The sequence below is a fragment of the Pongo abelii genome, chromosome 8, assembly GCF_028885655.2.
Source record: "Pongo abelii isolate AG06213 chromosome 8, NHGRI_mPonAbe1-v2.0_pri, whole genome shotgun sequence".
NCBI classification, from domain to species: Eukaryota; Metazoa; Chordata; class Mammalia; order Primates; family Hominidae; genus Pongo; species Pongo abelii.
The window spans coordinates 126,823,576-126,844,019 of record NC_071993.2 but is presented as its reverse complement, the minus strand read 5'-3'; the positions used below and the strand labels follow the sequence as shown (position 1 = coordinate 126,844,019).

The following is a 20,444-nucleotide window of genomic DNA, read 5'->3' as shown; positions in this document are numbered from 1 at the left end:
TATCAAGTAGACAACTGATGGCAAACACAGCTATGAGTCCCATGATGAGAAAGCTACAGCAGAGGATAAAACACAAAGAATACAGGGCAGGATATACTTAGGATTTAGAGGTGGAAAAATCAGGTTAGGCTCATAATCGGTTCTCTTCTAACATAACTGAAGAGTGAAATGTTCTGGCTGAGGTTATTAATGCTTTGGAAATTAGTATCTAAGAATTTAAAAATTGCAAAATGCACATTTGCTATGCTTCAGGGTTATGACTTTACAGGTATCCATGCTAAATACTGATGCTAATTGAGTGTTTTGGTTGAGAAGATGGCTTAAGAGCCTGCTCTAGTGGGAGCCCTAAAAGATGGACATTTCAACCACTCCCTCTCCTCCTACGCTCACATGCACTAATGAAATCAGCTTAATAACATACGCTTTGGGTCCGGAGATTCGTTAAACTTGAAGAAGCAGTAATTAGGGGCTGCAGGAGAAGTGCCGCACAGCTGACAAGCGTAAGGAAGGGCGTGGCAGCGTGAATACGGCTGTGTTAAGACAAGGCACAGAAGGTTCTAAAGAAGGCTACCTGATTAAGGTTGAGGGATTTACATATAATTTCATGTAGCTCAGCAAACAAAGCAAATATTCTGAAATGTACACACAAATTCTGTTAACAATATGCAGACCAATTCCATTTTTTCAACAAACTAGTTTCATTGCTATACTAAGTAGGAGACTCTTAATAAGAACTAATAGTTATTAAAAGCTTATTATCATCAGTGTGTTACAAAATAACTATTAACAAGATAAAATGAGAAGAAAAGTGAGTTTAAGCTTTGATTAAGAGAGAGAGAGAGAGAATCCCTGTTTTATCAAATTTGGAAGTAGAAACTAATAACTGGACCAAATTTTCATGTGCAATGGAATCTCCAGATGATTTCAAGCCTTTTCAAAATTATGGCTATCAAAAACTGTCCACACGGGTTTCACGCCATGATTACAGCTTTAAGCTGCTCCTGCCCTACCATTAAAGACAAGGGAACTAAAGATGAGGGAGAAAAGCTTTATACTCCTACTACCAGAACAGCTCACTTTATTTCCTTTCAAATAAGCAAAACTAGCAAGAATTCCAGGTGACAGGGAAGGAGAGAAGACAGAACCAAGCGTATGGACATGGCACCCCTCTTTCCGTGATCGTTTCCGTCAGCACACAGGCCCATCCTCCTCCGCACACCCCTGCGTGACTCCTCTTCCTCAGCCACTGCTGTCCTCTTACTCACTCTGCACTCCTCAGTGCCTCCAGCTCCACGCCTCCCATTCTCTCCCCAACTCGCCCCCAACCCCCCACTCCCCCCACCCCACCCCCAATTTGGCTTTCACCCCTACCACTCTCCCAAGCTGCTGTCTCCAGCATGATCAATGACCTCCTCTTTGCTAAACCCAGCGCTCTTGGTTCTTAACCTCTCAGTAGCGTCTGAGTCCCTCCCTCATCCTACAACACACGGCTTCACCTGGCTCCCACTGGTCACTCCTCCTCTGCCGCTTTGAGCAGTTCCTTTCCAGCCTCCTGCTTGATGTCTAGGTGCCCCAAGCTTCGGTCCTTCATCCCCTTCTCATCTGCATTCACTCCCTCAGTGATTTCATCCAGACTCATGGATTCCAATACTGTCCATACGCCAACCCCACCTTCCTAAATGTTTATTTCCAGCCCAGCTCTCTCCCAAAACTCCAGCCTCACATATCCCAACATTTCCACTGGGATGTCTACCAGACATCTCAAACTCAACACGTCCAAAACCAGACGTTGAGGCAGGATCTTTGTCTTGTTGACTCCTACCTCCAGTGCCTTAGCAGACGCTGCCATTGGAGCTTTCACGACCATCACTGCCCTTCTCCCATGAACACATCGCACACACCCCACCCTCCTTGATACAGCATCACTGGGGCAGCAGAGCAGCAGTTTTAAAAAGATGCTTCCCTTTGGTCTCCGGCTACTACTTTGCTTGTGGCACTAGGCAACTGCTGGCTAGCAATTTTTATATAAAATGTTAGTGATTAGTCATATGAATAACTCTTTTAAAAACCTGAAAACATGCTTACTTGCTCAAAACCGAGCTACAGATTGTTACAATTTTAGTATTCAAAACAGGATACACAGACATAGCCATTCTTTTTTTTTTGAGACAGAGTTTTGCTCTTGTTGCCCAGGCTGGAGTGTAATGGCACAGTTTCGGCTCACCACAACCTCCGCCTCCTGGGTTCAAACAATTCTCCTGCCTCAGCCTCCCGAGTAGCTAGGATTACAGGCATGCACCACCATGCCTAGCTAATATTTTATTTTTAGTAGAGACGCGGTTTCTCCATGTTGGTCAGGCTGGTCTCGAACTCCCAACCTCACATGATCTGCCCACCTCGGCCTCCCAAAGTGCTGGGATGATAGGTGTGAGCCACGGCGCCCGGCCAACATAGTCATTCTTTAAGAGCACTCAAGCCAGCAAAAATTTCCCCCCAGGAATCTATCAAAGGTCTGCTATTTCAAGTAAATGTGCAACAGCACACCTAGTCTGCACCCAAGTTTTCCTCACTCAGAAAGACAGAGTCCATTGTTCTCTTCAAGGTTAGTTTCTGGGATTAGGACCTGGGCTCATCATTCACCCCTTTCCTTTGTCCTAACCTCTAATAGCCCCTTTCCTAGCACCTTGTGACATGTTTACACAAGTGAGAATCTTCTTTTAAATCCATTCCTCAAATATGGAATCCACTCGAGAGCCAGCAGGGTACAGCGTCCCAGCTACTGGAACTGTAAGGACTATAGTCTGATTGGGGCAGGTCAAGGAGTAAAGGCTCCGATGACACTGCTTAGGCCTCCTAACTCTCTCGGAATGAGAGAACACTCCCTGCTGTCTCTTCCTCTGGTCCCCATGACAACAATCTCTCGGGGTCCTTCCCCATCTCTGGCTGTTCCTTCTCAGTCTCCTTTGTGGGTGTATCTTTCTTCTCTAAAACTGATGGTATTCCCAGCGTTCTACCCTTAACTCTCTTCTCAGTCTTCATGCTCCATCTAAAAAATGTCACCCTCTTTCCTCGTTTTAACTACTACTACATGTGCTAACTCCACTCTTTTGCCCTAATCTCAAGACTGATACATGTGACGTCTCCCCCACACTGAGACACATTAGACCCTCAAACTCAGCATCTCTACAACTGAGCAACATCCGCTCCCCAAATATTGTTCCTTCTCTGGTATGCCCTATTTCAGGTGATGACTGCACCGCCCACTGGATCATTTAAGCAAGAAACCTTGGAATCATCTTTCATCATTCTCCTTCTCTAAGTCTCTCCTATCAACCCCAACCACTTCATGCCCATTGCTATGGTGTTGATTCAGATCCCTATCTTTTGCCCAGACCAGTACTTCTTCATGGAAGTGCTGCTGGCATGGCACACAGGAGATGTTCTATGCAGGATTATCCAACTCAGTGCAGACACTCTAACAGCTCCCGTCATGATCTAGGGAGTTCCACCTGAGCACCAGGCCTTAAGTGCTAAGCATGGCCCCAGGATCCCATCTCCCATGAAGCCCTGTTAGTCCTCTCTACTGTCTAGGGGCCAAATTCCCACCTGCTACTGTCTGCTTCTAGATGCAGACCCAGAAAGGCCTATGGCTTCAGTCTGATCTACTTTAAAAAATGCTATTCTCTAAGCTTGGCATTTCCTTCCTGCCTGCCTGCCTTCCTCCCTTCCTCCCTTCTTCCTCCCCTCCCCCTACCCCTTCCCTTTCCTTCCTTCTTTCCTTTCCTTCCTTCCTTCTTTCCTTCTTTGAGACAGAGTCTCGCTCTGTCGCCCAAGCTAGAGTACAATGGCGCAATCTCAGCTTGCTGCAACCTCCGCCTCCCAGATCCAAGCAGTTCTTCCACCTCAGCCTCCCGAGTAGCTGGAACTACAGGCACATGCCACCATGCCTGGCTAAGTTTTGTATTTTTAGTAGACAGGGTTTCACCATGTTGGCCAGGCTGGTCTTGAACTCCTGACCTCAAGTTATCTGCTCGCCTCAGCCTCCCAAAGTGTTGGGATTACAGGCATGAGCCACCACACCTGGTCTTTTCTATTTTTCTTTCTTTTACCTACCCTCATCCTGGGCTTGAAACAGAGTTAATATAAGCCCATCATCCCTTAACTTCCTTATGTACAATTCCAAAATCCAAAAAACTCTAAAACTTGTATCTTTTAAGTTAAAAACTCATTTAATGGCAAAGCATGCCCTGAACTGATAATGAAGATACTGATAATCATCACTTACCTCCCTTAGTATGAATATTCATACCATTCTTTAAGAAACATTAATGTGTTTTATTGTGGGGTAATGCTCCAGAACCACTTTAGAGGGTAGAAAATACAGGGAATAACCTTTTGAAAACCCCAAAAAATTTGAATTCTAAAACAAATATGGCCCCAAGAAGTTCAGATAAGGATTGTGGATCTGTATAACAAAGTTCAAACTCACGGAAACACCTTCACTGGAAGGCTTTCTCTGTCTCTTAAAAGTGATTTTTTCTAAATAAAAATTTAAAATTACTGGCCAGGTGCAGGGGCTCACACCTATAATCCCAGCACTTTGGGAGGTAAAGGCAGGCGGACTGCTTAAGCCCAGGTATTCAAGACCAGCATGGGTAATATAGTGAGACCCCATCTCTTCAAAAAATAGAAAAAAAAAAATTAGCTGGGGGTGGTGGCACATGCCTGTAATACCAGCCACTTGGGGGGCTGAAGGCAGGAGGATCGCGCAACTGCATTCCAGCCTGTGTGACACAGCGAGACCCTGTCTCAAACAAATAAATAAATGAGATTACTATAAATGCAAACATTTCCAATGAGCATGTTAAGACTCTTCCACACAGTTATCTTTAGAAAATAAAGTATAGAGCACTACCTTTCTGAAAAGATTAAATTCAGTCCTGACAAAAAACAGGGATAGAGAAAATTACTTCTTAGGATTCCTTCCCAGTCCTAAGGTATTTTGTTTACACAGAGCCCCAGGAATTACAATGCACAGCACTGGCAACAGGATCACCTTCCCTTTTCCAGAGGCCCAGCCAGTTCTGTGTGGTATGTGGTTAGGTCCTTATCACAACTCTGAAACATGCGATCTCAAAAAGAAAACACCACAGCCACAAGCTCCACAGCACTTCCCTAGTTTTTAAATTATGCTTGCAACTTACATCTTGTGACCGAGACTAAGGGTTGATGTTACTGCTGCCATTTAAGAAAAGGGATATAAATAATTTTATGTGAAAAGCTGGTATCTACATCCATCTGAAGCTAAAATTTTAAACAGATGTCTGATGGAAACTAAATACGGAAAATGATGCGGTTATCTATTAAGGCAATGAGATACGCAAATAAGATATGCAGACATGGAACGTAAGCCTATATAACTTTAAAGGGTATTTTTTTTCTAAAGAAGCAACATCTATGTCCTCATTGTTTAAACCATTACAGATTCTTCATACCCTTATATAGATTTTTAATTTTTCTTTTTTAGAGACAGGGTCTCACTTCACCGTCTAGGCTAGAGTGCTGTGGTACAATCACAGCTCACTGCAGCCTCAAACTCCAGGGCTCAAGCAATCCTCCTGCCTCAGTCTCCTGAGGACCTGTGACTACAGGTAGACACCAACACACCCAGCTAATTTTTAAATTTTTCATAGAGACAGAGTCTTGCTATGTGGCCCAGGCTGGTCTCAAACTCCTGGCCTTAAGCAATCCTCCCACCTCGGCACCCCCCCAAAGTGCTGAGATTACAGGCAAAGTCAGTCTCTCTCTCTCTCTCTCTCTCAGGCGGATCACAAGGTCAGAAGATCAAGACCATCTAACCAGGCTAACACAGTGAAACCCCATCTCTACTAAAAATACAAAAAATTAGTCGGGTGTGGTGGCACGCACCTGTAGTCCCAGCTACTCAGGAGGCTGAGGCAGGAGAATCGTTTGAACCCAGGAGGCGGAGGCTGCAGTGAGCCGAGATTGCGCCACTGCACTCCAGCCTGGGCGACAGAGCAAGGCTCTGTCTCAAAAAAAAAAAAAAAAAAAAAACCAGTCTGGCAGTTCCACAAAAGGTTAGAGTTACCATATGAACCAGCAATTCCATTGCTAGGTACACACCCAAGAGAGATAAAAACAAATATACCACCAAGAACTTGTATGCAAAACGGCTTATAATAGCATTATTCATAATAGCTAAAAGGTGGAAACAACTCAAATGTCCACTAACTGATGAACAAATAAATAAAATGTGACATACCCATACAAGAGATTATCTGGCAATAAAGAAGAATAAAGTACTGCTACACACTACAACTGGCATGAACCTTAAAAGCTATGCTAGGTGAAAGAAGTCCGTCACAAAAGGCCACGTGGTATATTATTCCGTTTCTATGAGATGTCCAGAACAGACAAATATTTATAGAGACAGAAAGGAGATTAGTGGTTGCATGGTGCTGGGGAGATGGAGTTTCGGAGGAAGTGAGGCATGGCTGCTAACGAAGATGGGGTTTTTTCGGGGGATGATGAAAGGTTCTAAAATTGATTGTGGTGATAACCACATGACTCTGAATACACTAAAAACCATTGACTTACATACTTTAAATGGGTGAACTCTATAGTATTTGAATTATGGTATGTGAATTATTTTTTTTAATTGGCAAACAAATAAGGCATATATTTGCGATAAAAAGACAACAGAGGCAGAAAACTAGAAGTTCTATTAACACCTGTCTCTGAAATAAGATTGCTTCTGCTCCAATTACAGAACACAGACTTAAGCTTTAGCAAATCTGGGAACAGTGACCACATTAAAGGATGCTGCTGGAATAAATGCAGATTATTCAAACTGATATACAGACATCCAAATCAGAAAGTCATACTAAGGAGAAATAAGTAGTGTTGTTTAACAAAGTCTTCCTATGTTCTTAAAAAAATAATAAGACTAGAGGGAAATATGTAAAGTGCAAAACAGAAAAACTATTCTGAAACATGTGAAAGTAACACTGGTCCTCCAAAGAGCCTAGGCACAAATGGAAACACCCACCAAAACTCAGTAGAATATTGATAACAATTATTTCCAAGTGGAGGAATTTTTTTTCTTCTCTTTTACAATTTACTGTATAACCAAAAAACAATTTAAAAAGGATGAAGCTTCTAAAAACTCTTTTAAATTGAGTTATATGGAAATTGAAATAGATACCAAGATTTAAATTAACACGTTAAAAGATAATAAAGTTGTGATTTTCAACATGTGGTTCTTTGCCCTTCCTGTTGTTCACTGTTGCAAAGTTCCTTCACCATAAAACAGGATTAAAAGGAAAGAAAAAATGGCAAAAGTGTAAATTTCTAAAATGTTAATCTCTTGAGAGAAAGGTGTACCAAACTATTCACTGAGACAGGACCTGGAAATACTTTCTCTGCAGTTACTTTTACTCTTAATTAGCAAGCGTCGTTACGTATATTCAACTCTTAACGTGAACCACCATCTTGCTGCCCCTGAGAAGTGCAGTAGTTTATACTGTACAGCCCAACAGCTGTAAAAATAATTATGTCAATGGAGGAAATCTCACTTTCCTTTTTATTTGAATATAATCTCTTACCCCTATCGAGAGAGAAAAAAGGGAAAGTATGAAGAATAAAGAAGTTCTTAAAGCTTTGATAATATTCACACTTTTGGCCTTAAAGGCTCCATATAAATGTTAGTTCCTAAAGCCATCTTGGTTTTTTCCCTTTTTATTGAATAGTCAGCTACTAGTCTCAAAAATGTTACAGATTGGTGGCCATGAAGGACATCAGAACACCTCCCTGAAAGGCCTAACAAAGGTCCCAACCTTTTCTGGATGATGCGTGACATTTAATTTCCTCAGAACTGGGAGTGCCAAATACGCAAATCATGACTGGCGGATGGACAAAGTGCTGGGCGGGCTGGTTCCCGGCTCTAAATCAAACTGCCAGAGACCCCAGTCTTAGTGCTCAAACCAGAATGCCAGGCCAAAGGGGTGCCCACCCTCAAGGGAAAGGTCTGTGATAACAAGCCATCCTGATCTTTCAGTGTGTCAGCAAAACCATCCAAAAGACACTGCCAGCAAATTTATTGGCTTAGGAAACTAATACAATTTTTGCTAGTCTGGCTGCTCTTCACCCCAAAAAAATGCAAACAAAAACTGCAAACATCTGCTTTTAATAGGCCTAATTGCCACCTAGGTTTTTTGTCTCTCGATCAGCAATAGTGAATAGTGTTCTAGCATAAGTACCAATAAAAGGAGAATTAAGAATTCCAAACTTTTTTCGATTCCTGTAACAAATAATTAATATCAGAGTCTGCTTAAATTCATTTTAATGTTTCTTAAAATTCAACTGTCAAACTTCCAGTGACATTTGAAGCATAAAAATAGTTTTATTTTTACTTATTCTTAAGGCAATTTAATCCTGTCCCCAAAGTTCCTCCCCAAGAACTCTACATGGAAAAACATGTGTTGAGTTGTGGGGCAGTGTGTGCTTTGCTGTTACCTGCTGTTCAGGTAACAGGGCGGCAGCTCAGCAGAATTATACAGGACCAGGCAGCCTGAGTCTAGATCCAGGCCCCACCTGTGCCAGCTGTGTGACTTAACCCTTGCCAGGCCTCCTTTATTTGTTTTTATTTTATTTTCTGAAATCCATTCACTCATTAATTTTTTTTTTCCACAAGACAAGGTCTGGCTATGTTGCCCAGGCTGGTCTCGAACCCCTCAGCTCAAGCGATCCTCCAGCCTCAGCCTGTCAAAGACAGAAGCCACCCACCTAGCCTCCTTTATTTGTAGTAATGTCTACCTCATAGGGTGGTCTTGGGGACTAAATATTATCATCTATGTAATACACAGGGCCCACCTGGCACATCACATAGTGAACAAAACAATCGGAGTGATGACAATTACTAGGCATCAAATTCCCATACTGAGAGCAAACAGGACATAAATGCTTTCATGGGTTACTTCTACTAGGAGGCAGCACCTTGTGGTAAAAAAACACTAGCCCTAGGCAATCTCATTATTTCATCCTTAAATCACTCTACTTGTGGACTTGAGCTCTTCTCTGGAAAATAAAGAGATTACATTAGATGAGTGACTGTCTTCCTTTTAAAAAACTTTCTTTGTAAATTGTAATAGAGTAATATATGCTTAGAAAAATTTCAAGAAATGCAGACAAAAGAGGATATAATAAGAGGTCTCCTTTTCTTAACTCACTCCTTTTCCCTAAGAAGTTTTCAAACTGTACTGTGCAGAGCCCTAGGGCACCCTGGAAACAGAAGATGGCTTCCCAGGAGAGATCAAGTGGACGGAGCCCCAGGGATTCCCTCAACACTACTTCAACCACAGCAGCCCTGCTTTTCTGTGTCTTCTATACTAGATTTCATGGATTTTGAAACAAGAGTTCCACTACTAAGTTGGAAAATCTTAGGATTAAATTATTTTAAAAACATTACCCAGCTCTAAAAATGTAAGTTTCTGGTCTACTGAACCAAATCCTCATATTTGCTATTACATTTACATCAGGTTTCCATATAATTTCCCTTTATGTCACCTACCTCTAGCTCAAGATCCTGAGGTTCCATTTCAGAAAGTGAGAGCACAGCAATTTTGGTAACTTTACAGACCTCATGGTCTCCTGGGAGTTTGCCCACCAATGCTTTCTGCCGAATTAGAATAAGCCACCATGGAAGATCTGAAAGAGGAGAGTCATAATAAAGTCTGGCGTTTTTAGAGTGCTACTGTTCTGACAAGTTGAAGGTGAATAACCTAACAATGATAACAAACTTTTAAAGTTTAAAATAAACTTTTAAAGTAAAACATGTCACAAAGACATAAAATGACCCTTAAACATGTGAAAAGATGTTCAATCTCACTCATAATTAGAGAAATGTAAATTAAAACCAGTTGTGACACCATGCTCACCCAGCAGATTGGGAACAATTAACAAGAATGACAACACATGTGCTGGCGAGACTGTGAAAAAACTCAAAACAGCTGTGCAGGTGAGCATACCGATGACAAATACAACTTTTCTGGAAGGAAATTTAGCAATACCTAACAATACAACAAATGCACTTACCTTTAATCAGTCCAGTGAACCCATCTTTGGGAATTTACCCTGAGGGTACACCTCAACAACCAAAGTATATACACTGAAGCCTATTTTATAATTACAATAAACACTGGAAACAGCCTAATGTCCAGATACAGGACAGTGGTTGAATAAACTATGGCACATCCATGCAATGGAGTACTATGCAGCTGTAAAAAAACAAAAAAGTATTCTATAAATTAATAAGGAAGGATTCCTGGATGCACTTAGTAGACAACCTGAATATATTATTAACATACAGCCATCCCTCGGTATCTGCAGGGGACTGGCTCCAGGACCCCCAGTGGATACCAAACGCCACGGATGCTCAAGTCTCTCATGTAAAATGGTGTAGTATTTGTATAAAACCTATGCACATCCTCTTATGTACTTGAAGTCATCTCTAGATTGCTTACAATACCTGATATAATCTAAATGCTATGGTAAACAGTTTTTAAACTGTATTGTTTAAGCAATAATGACGAGAAAGAAAAGTCTATACATGTCCAGTACAGATGCAACCATCCTTTTTTTTTTTTCCAAAAATTTTCCATGCATGGTTGGTTAGATCCACAGACACAGAACTCAATGGATACACAGGGCTGACTGTACATAATAAGGCTATGTTATAATAACATAATAAATATATGTTTTATTTTGTTTTGTTTGAGACTCGGTCTCACTCTGTCACCCAGGCTAGAGTGCAGTAGCGCAATCTCAGCTCATGGCAGCCTCTGCCTCCTGGGCTCAAGCAAACCTCCCACCTCAGCCTCTAAAGTAGCTGGGAACACAGGCATGCACCACCATGCCCAGCTAATTTTTGTACTTTTTTTTTTTTAAGAGATGGGGTTTTGCCATGTTGCCCAGGCTGGTCTCAAACTGCTGGGCTCAAGCAATCTGCCAGCCTTGGGCTCTCAAAGTGCTGGGATTATAGGTGTGAGCCACCGTGCCCAGCCAATAAAATATATTATTAAATCAAAGCATAAAAGAATACCTAGAGTGTACTACCCTTCATGTAAGGAAGAAAATATGAGGTGATATAAACCTATACAGTCATGTACCACATAATGATGTTTCAGTCAATGATGAGCTACATATGCAGTAATGGCCCCTTAAAATTATCACGGAGCTGAAAAATTCCTATCACATAGTGACATCATAAATGTAGCATGACGCACTACACATTTGTGTGATTCTGGTATAAACCTACTGCACTGCTAGTGATAGAAAAGTATACAACATACAATTACATATATACATAAGACTTGATAATGGTAATAAATGACTTACTGGTTTATGTATTTGCTGTACTATACTTTTTACCATTATTTTAGGTATATCCCTACTTATAAAAAAAGTTAAATAAGGGTAAAAAGAAAATATTTTTGCACAGCTGTACAATGTGTTTGTGTTTTAAGCTAAGTGTTATTACAGAAGAGTCAAAAAGTTTTAAAAAATTAAAAAGTTTATCAAGTAAAAAAGTTACAGTAAGCTAAGGTTAATTTAGTATTGAAGAAAGAAAAAAATTTTGGCAGGGCATGGAGGCTCATTCATGCCTGTAATTGCAGCACTTTGAGAGGCCAAAGTGGGAGGATTGCTTGAGCCCAGGACTTCAAGACCAGCCTGGGTAACATATGGAGACCTCGTTTCTACAAAAAATTAAAAAATTAGCCAGGAGTTGGGACACGCACCTGTAGTCCCAGCTACTCAGGAGGCTGAGGTAGGAGGATTGCTTAAGCCTGGGAGGTTGACCCTGCAATAAGCCACGGTCATGACGCTGCACTCCAGCTTGGGTGACAAGGAAAGATCTCGTCTCATAAAAAAATAAAAATAAAAATAAAAACCCAAAAAAATTTTAAAAAAAGAAAGAAAAAATTTTAAAATAAAGTCAGTGTCGCCTACACGTATGATGTTTATAAAGTCTATAGTAGTGTATGATAATGTCCTAGGCCTTCACATTCACTCACTGACTCATCCAGAGCAACTTCTGGTTCCACAAGTTCCATTCACAGTAAATGCCCAATAAAGGTGTACCATTCTTATCTTTCATACTGTATCTTTTGTACAGTATTTTTACTGTACCATTTCTATGTTTAGATGAAACTGCCCAACAATGCATTTCTCATTAAGTGATGCATAACTATATGTATCCACCCATTTGTACAAAAACAAGAAGAGGAGAGAGGAACCAGAAGTCAGTGAGATTAGTTATCTCCACAGAGTAGGTAGAAATGGGATAGAAAGAAGAGGGGGATGGGAATAGGATAAAAGAGATGAAGGGGAAATGACAATTCTCTGAGTATGCCCTGGCAAATGACTGGTCTCTGAGTAGAATTCTGACTCTTAGAACAATGGTAATGTTTCACATATCCCTTAAAATAAATAGTTCAAATCAACCAGAATGTGGGAGAACCTCAAACTGCAAACCCAACTCTATTAAAAATTAAGAATAGAACTAAACTGTAGGAGACAGAGAAGAAAAAACTAACCAAAGTAACTTCAGAAAACTATTTGGTAAAAATAAAGACAAAAAGAACCGTATGCACTACTGTACTCTGGTTACTAAATTTATTTTTCAGAAGAGTATGGGTTGGTAATTCTCCAACTACTTTGTGTGTACACTAGGATTGAACAGAGAACTAAATATAATGAGGAGAATGGAGGGAAAATGGCAAAACAACCTAAAGAAACCTTTAATAAACACAAGACAGAAAGAAGCAAACACCTAGTCTTTCCAATCCAAACTTCTACTTCTCACAAGAGATTTTTAATTAAACAAAAAACAGTCTATGAAAGACAGCATGCAAAAGCAATTTTTCAGTTTATGAGACTACACCATTAAAAAGTATTCCCCAATTAGACCCCAAAACAAAAATTATTGAAATTGTGTTTCAGGAATTTATTATAGAAAAATAACACCATATATTTCCCATATAAAACATTTTTTTTTAAAGGATATACAGGCTGGGCACAGTGGCTCACATCTATAATCCTAGCACTTTTGGGAGGCCAAGGTGGGCAGATCACATGAGGCCAGGAGTTCAAGACCAGCCTGGCCAACATGGCAAAATTCTGTCTCTACTAAAAATACAAAAATTAGCCGGGCATGGTGGTGCACGTATGTAATCCCAGCTACTCGGGAGGCTGAGGCATGAGAATTGCTTGAACTCGGGAGGCAGAGGTTGCAGCGAGCTGAGACAGCACCACTGAACTCCAGCCTGGACAAGAGAGTGAGACCCTGCCTCAAAAATAACTAACTAACTAACTAAATAATAAATAAAAATAAAAAGGATATATAATATTTTCATTTCCCCCATTTATTCCCCAAGTATTGATCAACTTTCATTTTAGAAATGGTGCTTTGGAGATATGCTTTAAGCGTTTCATAAATGCAAGAGTTTGGAAACATTTCATAATTCCTTATAAAGTAGGGTGGACATTTACTCCAAAGTTTTAAGGCTTTATAGGCCATTTCCCTATTATCATTAAACATTAACTGAAGACCCACCATGTGCTAGGAAATTCATCAGGCATGAATAGACATTACCAAGCATCTTGTAGGTGTTATGTGAAACATTACCCTTTAGGTGCTTGGTAACAAACCTAACATGTAAATCTTCTTAAAAAGCACATAACAGATAATAAACTGTTCAATGTCAATAAATTTTGTTGAATAAAAAGAAATCTTTACAATAGGTCTCTTAACCTCACAGGAATAATTTCTATCTTATATTATTTTATTTATTTATTTATTTTGAGACAGAGTCTCGTGCTGTTGCCAGGCTGGAGTGCAGTGGCGCAATCTCGGCTCACTGCAACCTCCGCCTCCCAGGTTTAAGCAATTCTCCTGCCTCAGCCTCTCAAGTAACCGGGACTAGAGGCGCCCGCCACCAGGCCTGGCTAATTTTTGTGGGGTTTTTTGTTGTTGTTGTTTTAGTAGGGATGGGATTTCACCATACTGGCCAGGCTGGTCTCGAACTCCTGACCTTGTGATGTGCCCGACTTGGCCTCTCAAAGTGCTTGAGATTACAGGTGTGCGCCACTGGGCCCAGCCATTTCTATCTTATAGTGAACAGTTTAGAGTTGGGCCAGGCATGGTGGGTCATCCCTGTAATCCCAGCACTTTGGGGGGCTGAGAAGGGAGGATCGCTCAAGGCCAGTAGTTCAGAAACAGCCTGGTAACACAGCAAGACACCAGCCCTTTAAAAATTGTTTTTAAAAATTAGCTGAGGCCAGCTGCAGTGGCTCACGCCTGTAATCCCAGCACTCTGGGAAGCTGAGGTGGGTGGATCGCTCAAGCCCAGAAGTTTGAAACCAGCCTGGGCAACATGGCGAAACCCCATCTCTGCAAAAGATACAAAAGTTATCTGGGCATGGTGGTACATGCCTGTAGTCTCAGCTACTCAGGAGGCTGAGGTGGGAGGATCATTTGAGCCCGGGAGTTCAAGGCTGCAGTGAGCTATGACTGGATCACGGTACTCCAGCCTGGATGACAGAGCAAGACTATGTCTCTAAAAAAAAATAAACAAGAAATCTTTATGACTCAAGGACCTCTCTTTCTTTCTCTCTCTGTGGGTCACACACACACACACAAACATACACACACACACACACACACACAGAGGAAGGCCCTTCCTAGTTTACATCTTCTTGCCCTGATTTGCTCTGGATTCATTTCATATCAACATTACAAATTATGACTTTAATAAATTCAATAACAAAAACACAATGTACATTATCAAATATAGTATCTTTCCAATAAACCATCTAAAGGTATAGTACCAAAAATATAAAATTTTTAACTTTCAAACACAGGTTTTATCTCATATACAAACTCACCTGGAAAACCAAGAGGCATCTTTTTTCCCACAAAAACACTGGTATTGCCAATACTTAAACTCAACTTATACATTCAAATATATTTTAAAATAAAATACACATTTTTTTAGTTAACTACTCATATACAAAAATGTGAAAAATCTATGTGCTTCTTCTTAAAAGGTTACAGATATTCAATATGCCTTGCAGTTATGATGAAGATTAAATCTGAGAAAATATAATGTAACAGAAACAAAGCTTTGTCAATGGTAGCCTTCCTTTTTCAAGGAGGCTTCAAGTGTCCTAGACTTTGAGGTCAGAAATTGGACTCAAATTTTAGCTCCATCATTTGCTTCTTGTATACTTCAAAGCATAATACTTAGCTGCTCCAATTCTCAGTTTTCTCATATGAAAACTGGGATAAAACTGCCTACTTCAGAGAATGGCTATGAGGATTAACAATTTGTATAATTTATGATGTTATTCCTAAGAATTAATGTTTACTGAACATCTACTATAAGTATCACAAGGCAATTTATGTCTATATTTTTAATACCACTACACCCTAATAGATTCCATTTCCAATCTATAGTTGAAAAACTAAAAAACATTCAAATAATGTGCCCCAGGCTTGCAACTGGCCGATAGGATTTTTTTAAAACTTCCCTTTTAGACATCTTCAAACATATATAAAAGTAGAGACAGCAATATAATCAAACCAAATCCACACACCACCTAGGTCCAGCAGTTATCAATGCATGACTCAGTCTTCTATGATGTTCAACATTTTTTTTCCAATGACTCTGTACTTGTCTTTTAGTTTTAAAGAATTCCAAATCTAGAAAGTAAAGAAGAAATCCCATGGGCTTTGGGTTAAAAACCTGAGTTAGAATTCTATTTGAGGCTGGGCACGGTGGCCCATGCTTGTAATCCCAGCACTCTGGGAGGCTAACGCAGGTGGATCGCTTCAGCCCAGGAGTTCAAGACCAGCCTGGGCAATATGGGGAAACCCTGTCTCTACAAAAAAAACATTTAAAAATTAGCCAAGCATAGTGGAGCAACCCTGTAGTTCCAGCTACTCAGGAGGCTGAGAGTAGAAGGATCACCTGAGCCGAGAGAGGTCGAGGCTGCAGTGAGCCATGATCGCGCCACTGCACTCCAGCCTAGGCAACAGAATGAGAGACGCTGCCTCAAAAAAAGAAAAAATAATTATATTTGATAATCCAGTTTCTTCCAGAAATAAATGGCAAAAAAAATTTTAGATTCTAGCGTAATCGAATATATAAAATTTTTCTTTGATTGATTTTTCCCCCTAAGGAAACCTAAAGAGAATCTGAGTGAAGAAAAATTCCAACCACCTATCATCATACCATTTTCCAAAGAAGAGAGAAATTAAGGTAGATAACTTAGATTATAACGTGTAGACATCTATTTCCTTACAAATTTTACTTAGTTTAGTTTTTTTTATTTTTTGATCTATGTGTTAGACTGAAACAGTGAGGAAAAAAACTAACATCGAGCCTTTACTATATGCTGTATATTTTTCATTTGCTAAACCTCAGCCTCATGGAAAAAGCATGGATTCTAGATGTAATATAAAAGGTTAAAAACTAACTATACATATTGTAAAGAAATGGAATATTATATATTTAGCAAAGTTTTTCAGACCTTGAGAAACCAATAATATATTAATAGATGGGAGTCCACTGATATGGCCACATATAAATAAAAACATGCAAAAAAGCATTAATATAGGCCACTTCCATATGTAATAGAAAAAAGGTATCATAACATTAGCAACAGGAGCAATAAAGTTTCTGGAACTAATTCCAATTAACAAATGTCTAGGTCAGGAGTGGTACTTCCAGCACTTTGGGAGGCCAAGGCAGAGGGACTGCTTGAGCCCAGGGGTTCAAGATCAGCCTGGGCAAAATAGCCAGGCCCAGTCTCAAGAAAGAAAGAAAGAAAAAAAACAAAACGAACAAACGAATGAACAAAAGGAAGGTCTAATATCTACATGAAAAGCACCACAGAACTTTCATTTAGAGCATACAGAAAATAAATACACGAAAGCACCATGAGCCTGGATGCACAGGTTCAATATTTCAAACTTGTTGGTATCTCTCAAATTAATACAGAAATTTAATGCAATTTCAATCAAAATTCTAATGGGACTTCTAGGGAGTTTTTTTTTTTTTTTTGGAGACGGAGTCTCCCTCTGTCGCCAGGCTGGAGTACAGTGGCGTGATCTCGGCTCACTGCAACTTCTGCCTCCCGGGTTCAAGCAATTCTCCCGCCTCAGCCTCCCGAGTAGCTGGGACTACAGGCGCACGCCACCACGCCCAGTTGATTTTTGTATTTTTAGTAGAGACAGGGTTTCACCATGTAGCCAGGACGGTCTCAATCTCTTGACCTTGTGATCTGCCCATCTCGGCCTCCCTAAGTGCTGGGATTATAGGCATGAGCCACTGAGCCCGGCCAGGAAATTTAGATATATTTTAAATTTCACTTGAAAGACTAAATGTATAAAAATATCCAGTAAAAATTTTGAAAAGAAATTGAGACTACTTGTCTTCCTAGGCAGAACTATGGTAACGCCAGGCATGGTGGCCTGCACCTGTAATTCCAGCTACTTCGGAGGCTGAGGCAAGAGGACTGAGTGAGCTCAGAAGTTCAAGAAGTTGTCAGTGAGCTATGATTGCATCACTGTACTCCAGCATGGGGGACAGAGTGAAACCCAACATTGGAGACAGAGCAAGTGGGGGATAAAAAAAAGCATGGTAATTAAAACTTGATACTAGGTAAAGGAATAGATAAATGAATCACTAGAATAGAGAAGCCAGACACAAGCTATGTAAAAATGAGCATCTCATAAATGATGATAAAGAAGGGAAAAGAATGGTGTCTCAATAAATGGAAACAATAAACACTGGAGATTCTGAAACGGGGGATGGTGGGAAGGAAGCAAGGGTTAGAAAACCGTCTATTGGGTAGTATGTTCACTATTTGAGTGATGGGATCAACAGAAGACCAAACCTCAGCATCATGCAATATACTCATGTAACAAACCTGCAGATGTTCCCCCTGAAACTAAAATTTGAAAAACAGGCTAGGAGAGGTGGCTTATGTCTGTAATCCCAGCACTTTGGGAGGCCAGGGTGGGTGGACTGCTTGAGTCCAGGAGTTTGAGACTAGCCTGGACAACACAGCGAGACCCTGTCTCTACAAAAAATACAAAAATTAGCAGGGCATGGTGGCACACATCTGTAGTCCCAGCTACTCAGGAGGCTGACATGGGAGAATCGCTTGACCCCAGGAGGTGAAGGTTGCAGTAAGCTGAGTTCAAGCCACTGCACTCCATCCTGGGCAACAGAGTAAGACGCTGTTTCAAAAAAGATAATACTTTCTAAAAATTAGGCTGGGCGCAGTGGCTCACACCTGTAATCCCAGCACTTTGAGAGGCCAAGGCAAGCGGATCACGAGGTCATGAATTCAAGACCATCCTGGCTAACACAGTGAAACCCTATCTCTATTAAAAATACAAAAATTAGCTGGGCATGGTGGCGCGTGCCTATAATCCCAGCTACTCAGGAGGCTGAGGCAGGAGAATTGCTTGAACTGGGACCTGGGAGGTGGAGGTTGCGGTGAGCCAAGATTGCGCCACTGCACTCCAGCCTGGGCTACAGAGCGAGATTCCATCTTTTTAAAAAAAAAAAAAAAAAAAAAATTTAAAACAATGTTGAAATAATTGGTTCTCCACACGAAAAATAGTTAAATTCCCACTGCAAGCCATGCCTCCAAATTAATTGTAGATGAGCTAATTGCTAAAAATAAAAGCAAAACAAAATATAGCAGATTCTTTATCATCTCAGAGCAGAAGGACCTTTGGAAGCATGATACATAATCCAGAAGTCATAAAATGAACAGGCTTGATTACATTAAAAATGAAACATATCTGGGTGGTAAATCACACTATGCACAAAATGAAAAGCAAATGACAAACAGGAAATTATTTGCAACACATGGCATGCTAAAGGTTAGTATTTATGAAATAGAAAGAGCTGTATCAATCAACAAGAAAAAGGTAATAGGTTTCCTCCCAGTAATTTTCCACCCACAGATTCCTACCACACTCCTTTGCTGTAAATCCCCACTTGTCCTTACTATATCTGGAATTGAGCACAATCCTGGACTGAGATTTCTTTTCCCCTTGTGCAATAGTTTCTCAATAAATCTGTAGAAAAGAAAAAGGTAATGTCCCCAAAGTAAAAAAACATAGGTCAGGTGCAGTGGCTCACGCCTGTAATTCCAGCACTTTGGGAGGCTGAGGTAGGCAGATCACCAGGTCAGGAGATCCAGACCATCCTGGCTAACATGGTGAAACCCTGTCTCTACTAAAAAATACAAAAAATTAGCCCGGCGTGGTGGCAGGCACCTGTAGTCCCAGCTACTCAGGAGGCTGAGGCAGGAGAATGGCGTGTGAACCCGGGAGGTGGAGCTTGCAGTGAGCCGAGATCACGCCACTGCACTCCAGCCTGGGCAACAGAGGGAGACTCCGTCTCAAAAAAAAAAAAAAAAAAAAAAAATATATATATATATATATATATAAATCCATACTTTATGGAGTATGGATGATAAACATTAAAAATATAATTAAGCTCAGCAATAATCAAATAAATTAAAATAGGAAGATCACTTTCTATCAGACTGTCAAAAAGAAATCTCTTTGTTAAAGGTAATACTCAGCGTTAGAGATGCATCAAAATTCAAACTGTGTACATGCTTTATCCAATCTGTTCCTCTCCTAGAAATGTAGTCTATAGACTTGGGAAGGCTGGGAAAATGAAGACCGTAAGCATAATAATTGTATTTGTCTGTAAACGCATAAAGAAACTCTCAGAGGATTCATAAGAAACTAATAATGATGGTGCTAGGTTGGATGAAGCAGTGGAAATAGGGCAGATAGGGACAGGGGAGTGAGGGAGGCTTCGCTGAATACCTTTTGCTACTATTTACATTGTTGTTAAACCATGCACTTGTACTACCTAAAAATTTAAATTTAAAAAAAAAAGCTCCTTCTGAGGAAACAACCCAAACATCCATCAAGGGATGAAGGAACAGACAAAACATAATCTATCTATACAAGGGAATATTATTCAGCTATAAAGGAATGAAGTGCTGATACATGTTTCAACATGGACAATCCTTAAAAACATTGTGCTAAGTGAAAAAAAAAAACAATCACAAAGGTCCACATATTGTATGATTTATGTGAAATATTGAGAACAGGAAAATCCCTAGAGACAGAAGGTAGATTAGGAACTGAGGTTAGTGGTTGCCAGGAGCTGGGTGTAGGGGTAATGAGAAATAACTGGCCATCTGAGAGGTTTCATTCTTTGATGCCGAAAATGTTCTGGAATTAGAGAGTGGTAAATGTTGCATAACCTCGCAAATCTACTAAAAACCACTTAATTGCACACTTTAAAAGGGTTAATTTTATG

General features: G+C 40.3%; 1 protein-coding gene across 4 annotated transcripts in view; it reads right to left on the bottom strand.

Annotated features, from left to right (window-relative positions):
- The window catches only part of INPP5F (inositol polyphosphate-5-phosphatase F), a 138,377-nt gene that overhangs the window by 35,488 nt on the left and 82,445 nt on the right, over positions 1 to 20,444 (bottom strand). For 3 of the 4 annotated variants that reach the window (XM_054521417.2, XM_054521416.2, NM_001374345.1), the window contains 1 exon segment: positions 9,590 to 9,726. The exons of the other annotated variant lie outside the window; for it this stretch is intronic. In XM_054521417.2, coding sequence (XP_054377392.1) covers positions 9,590 to 9,616 — 27 coding nt within the window. In that variant the 5' untranslated portion in view covers positions 9,617 to 9,726. 4 annotated transcript variants of the gene reach the window in all.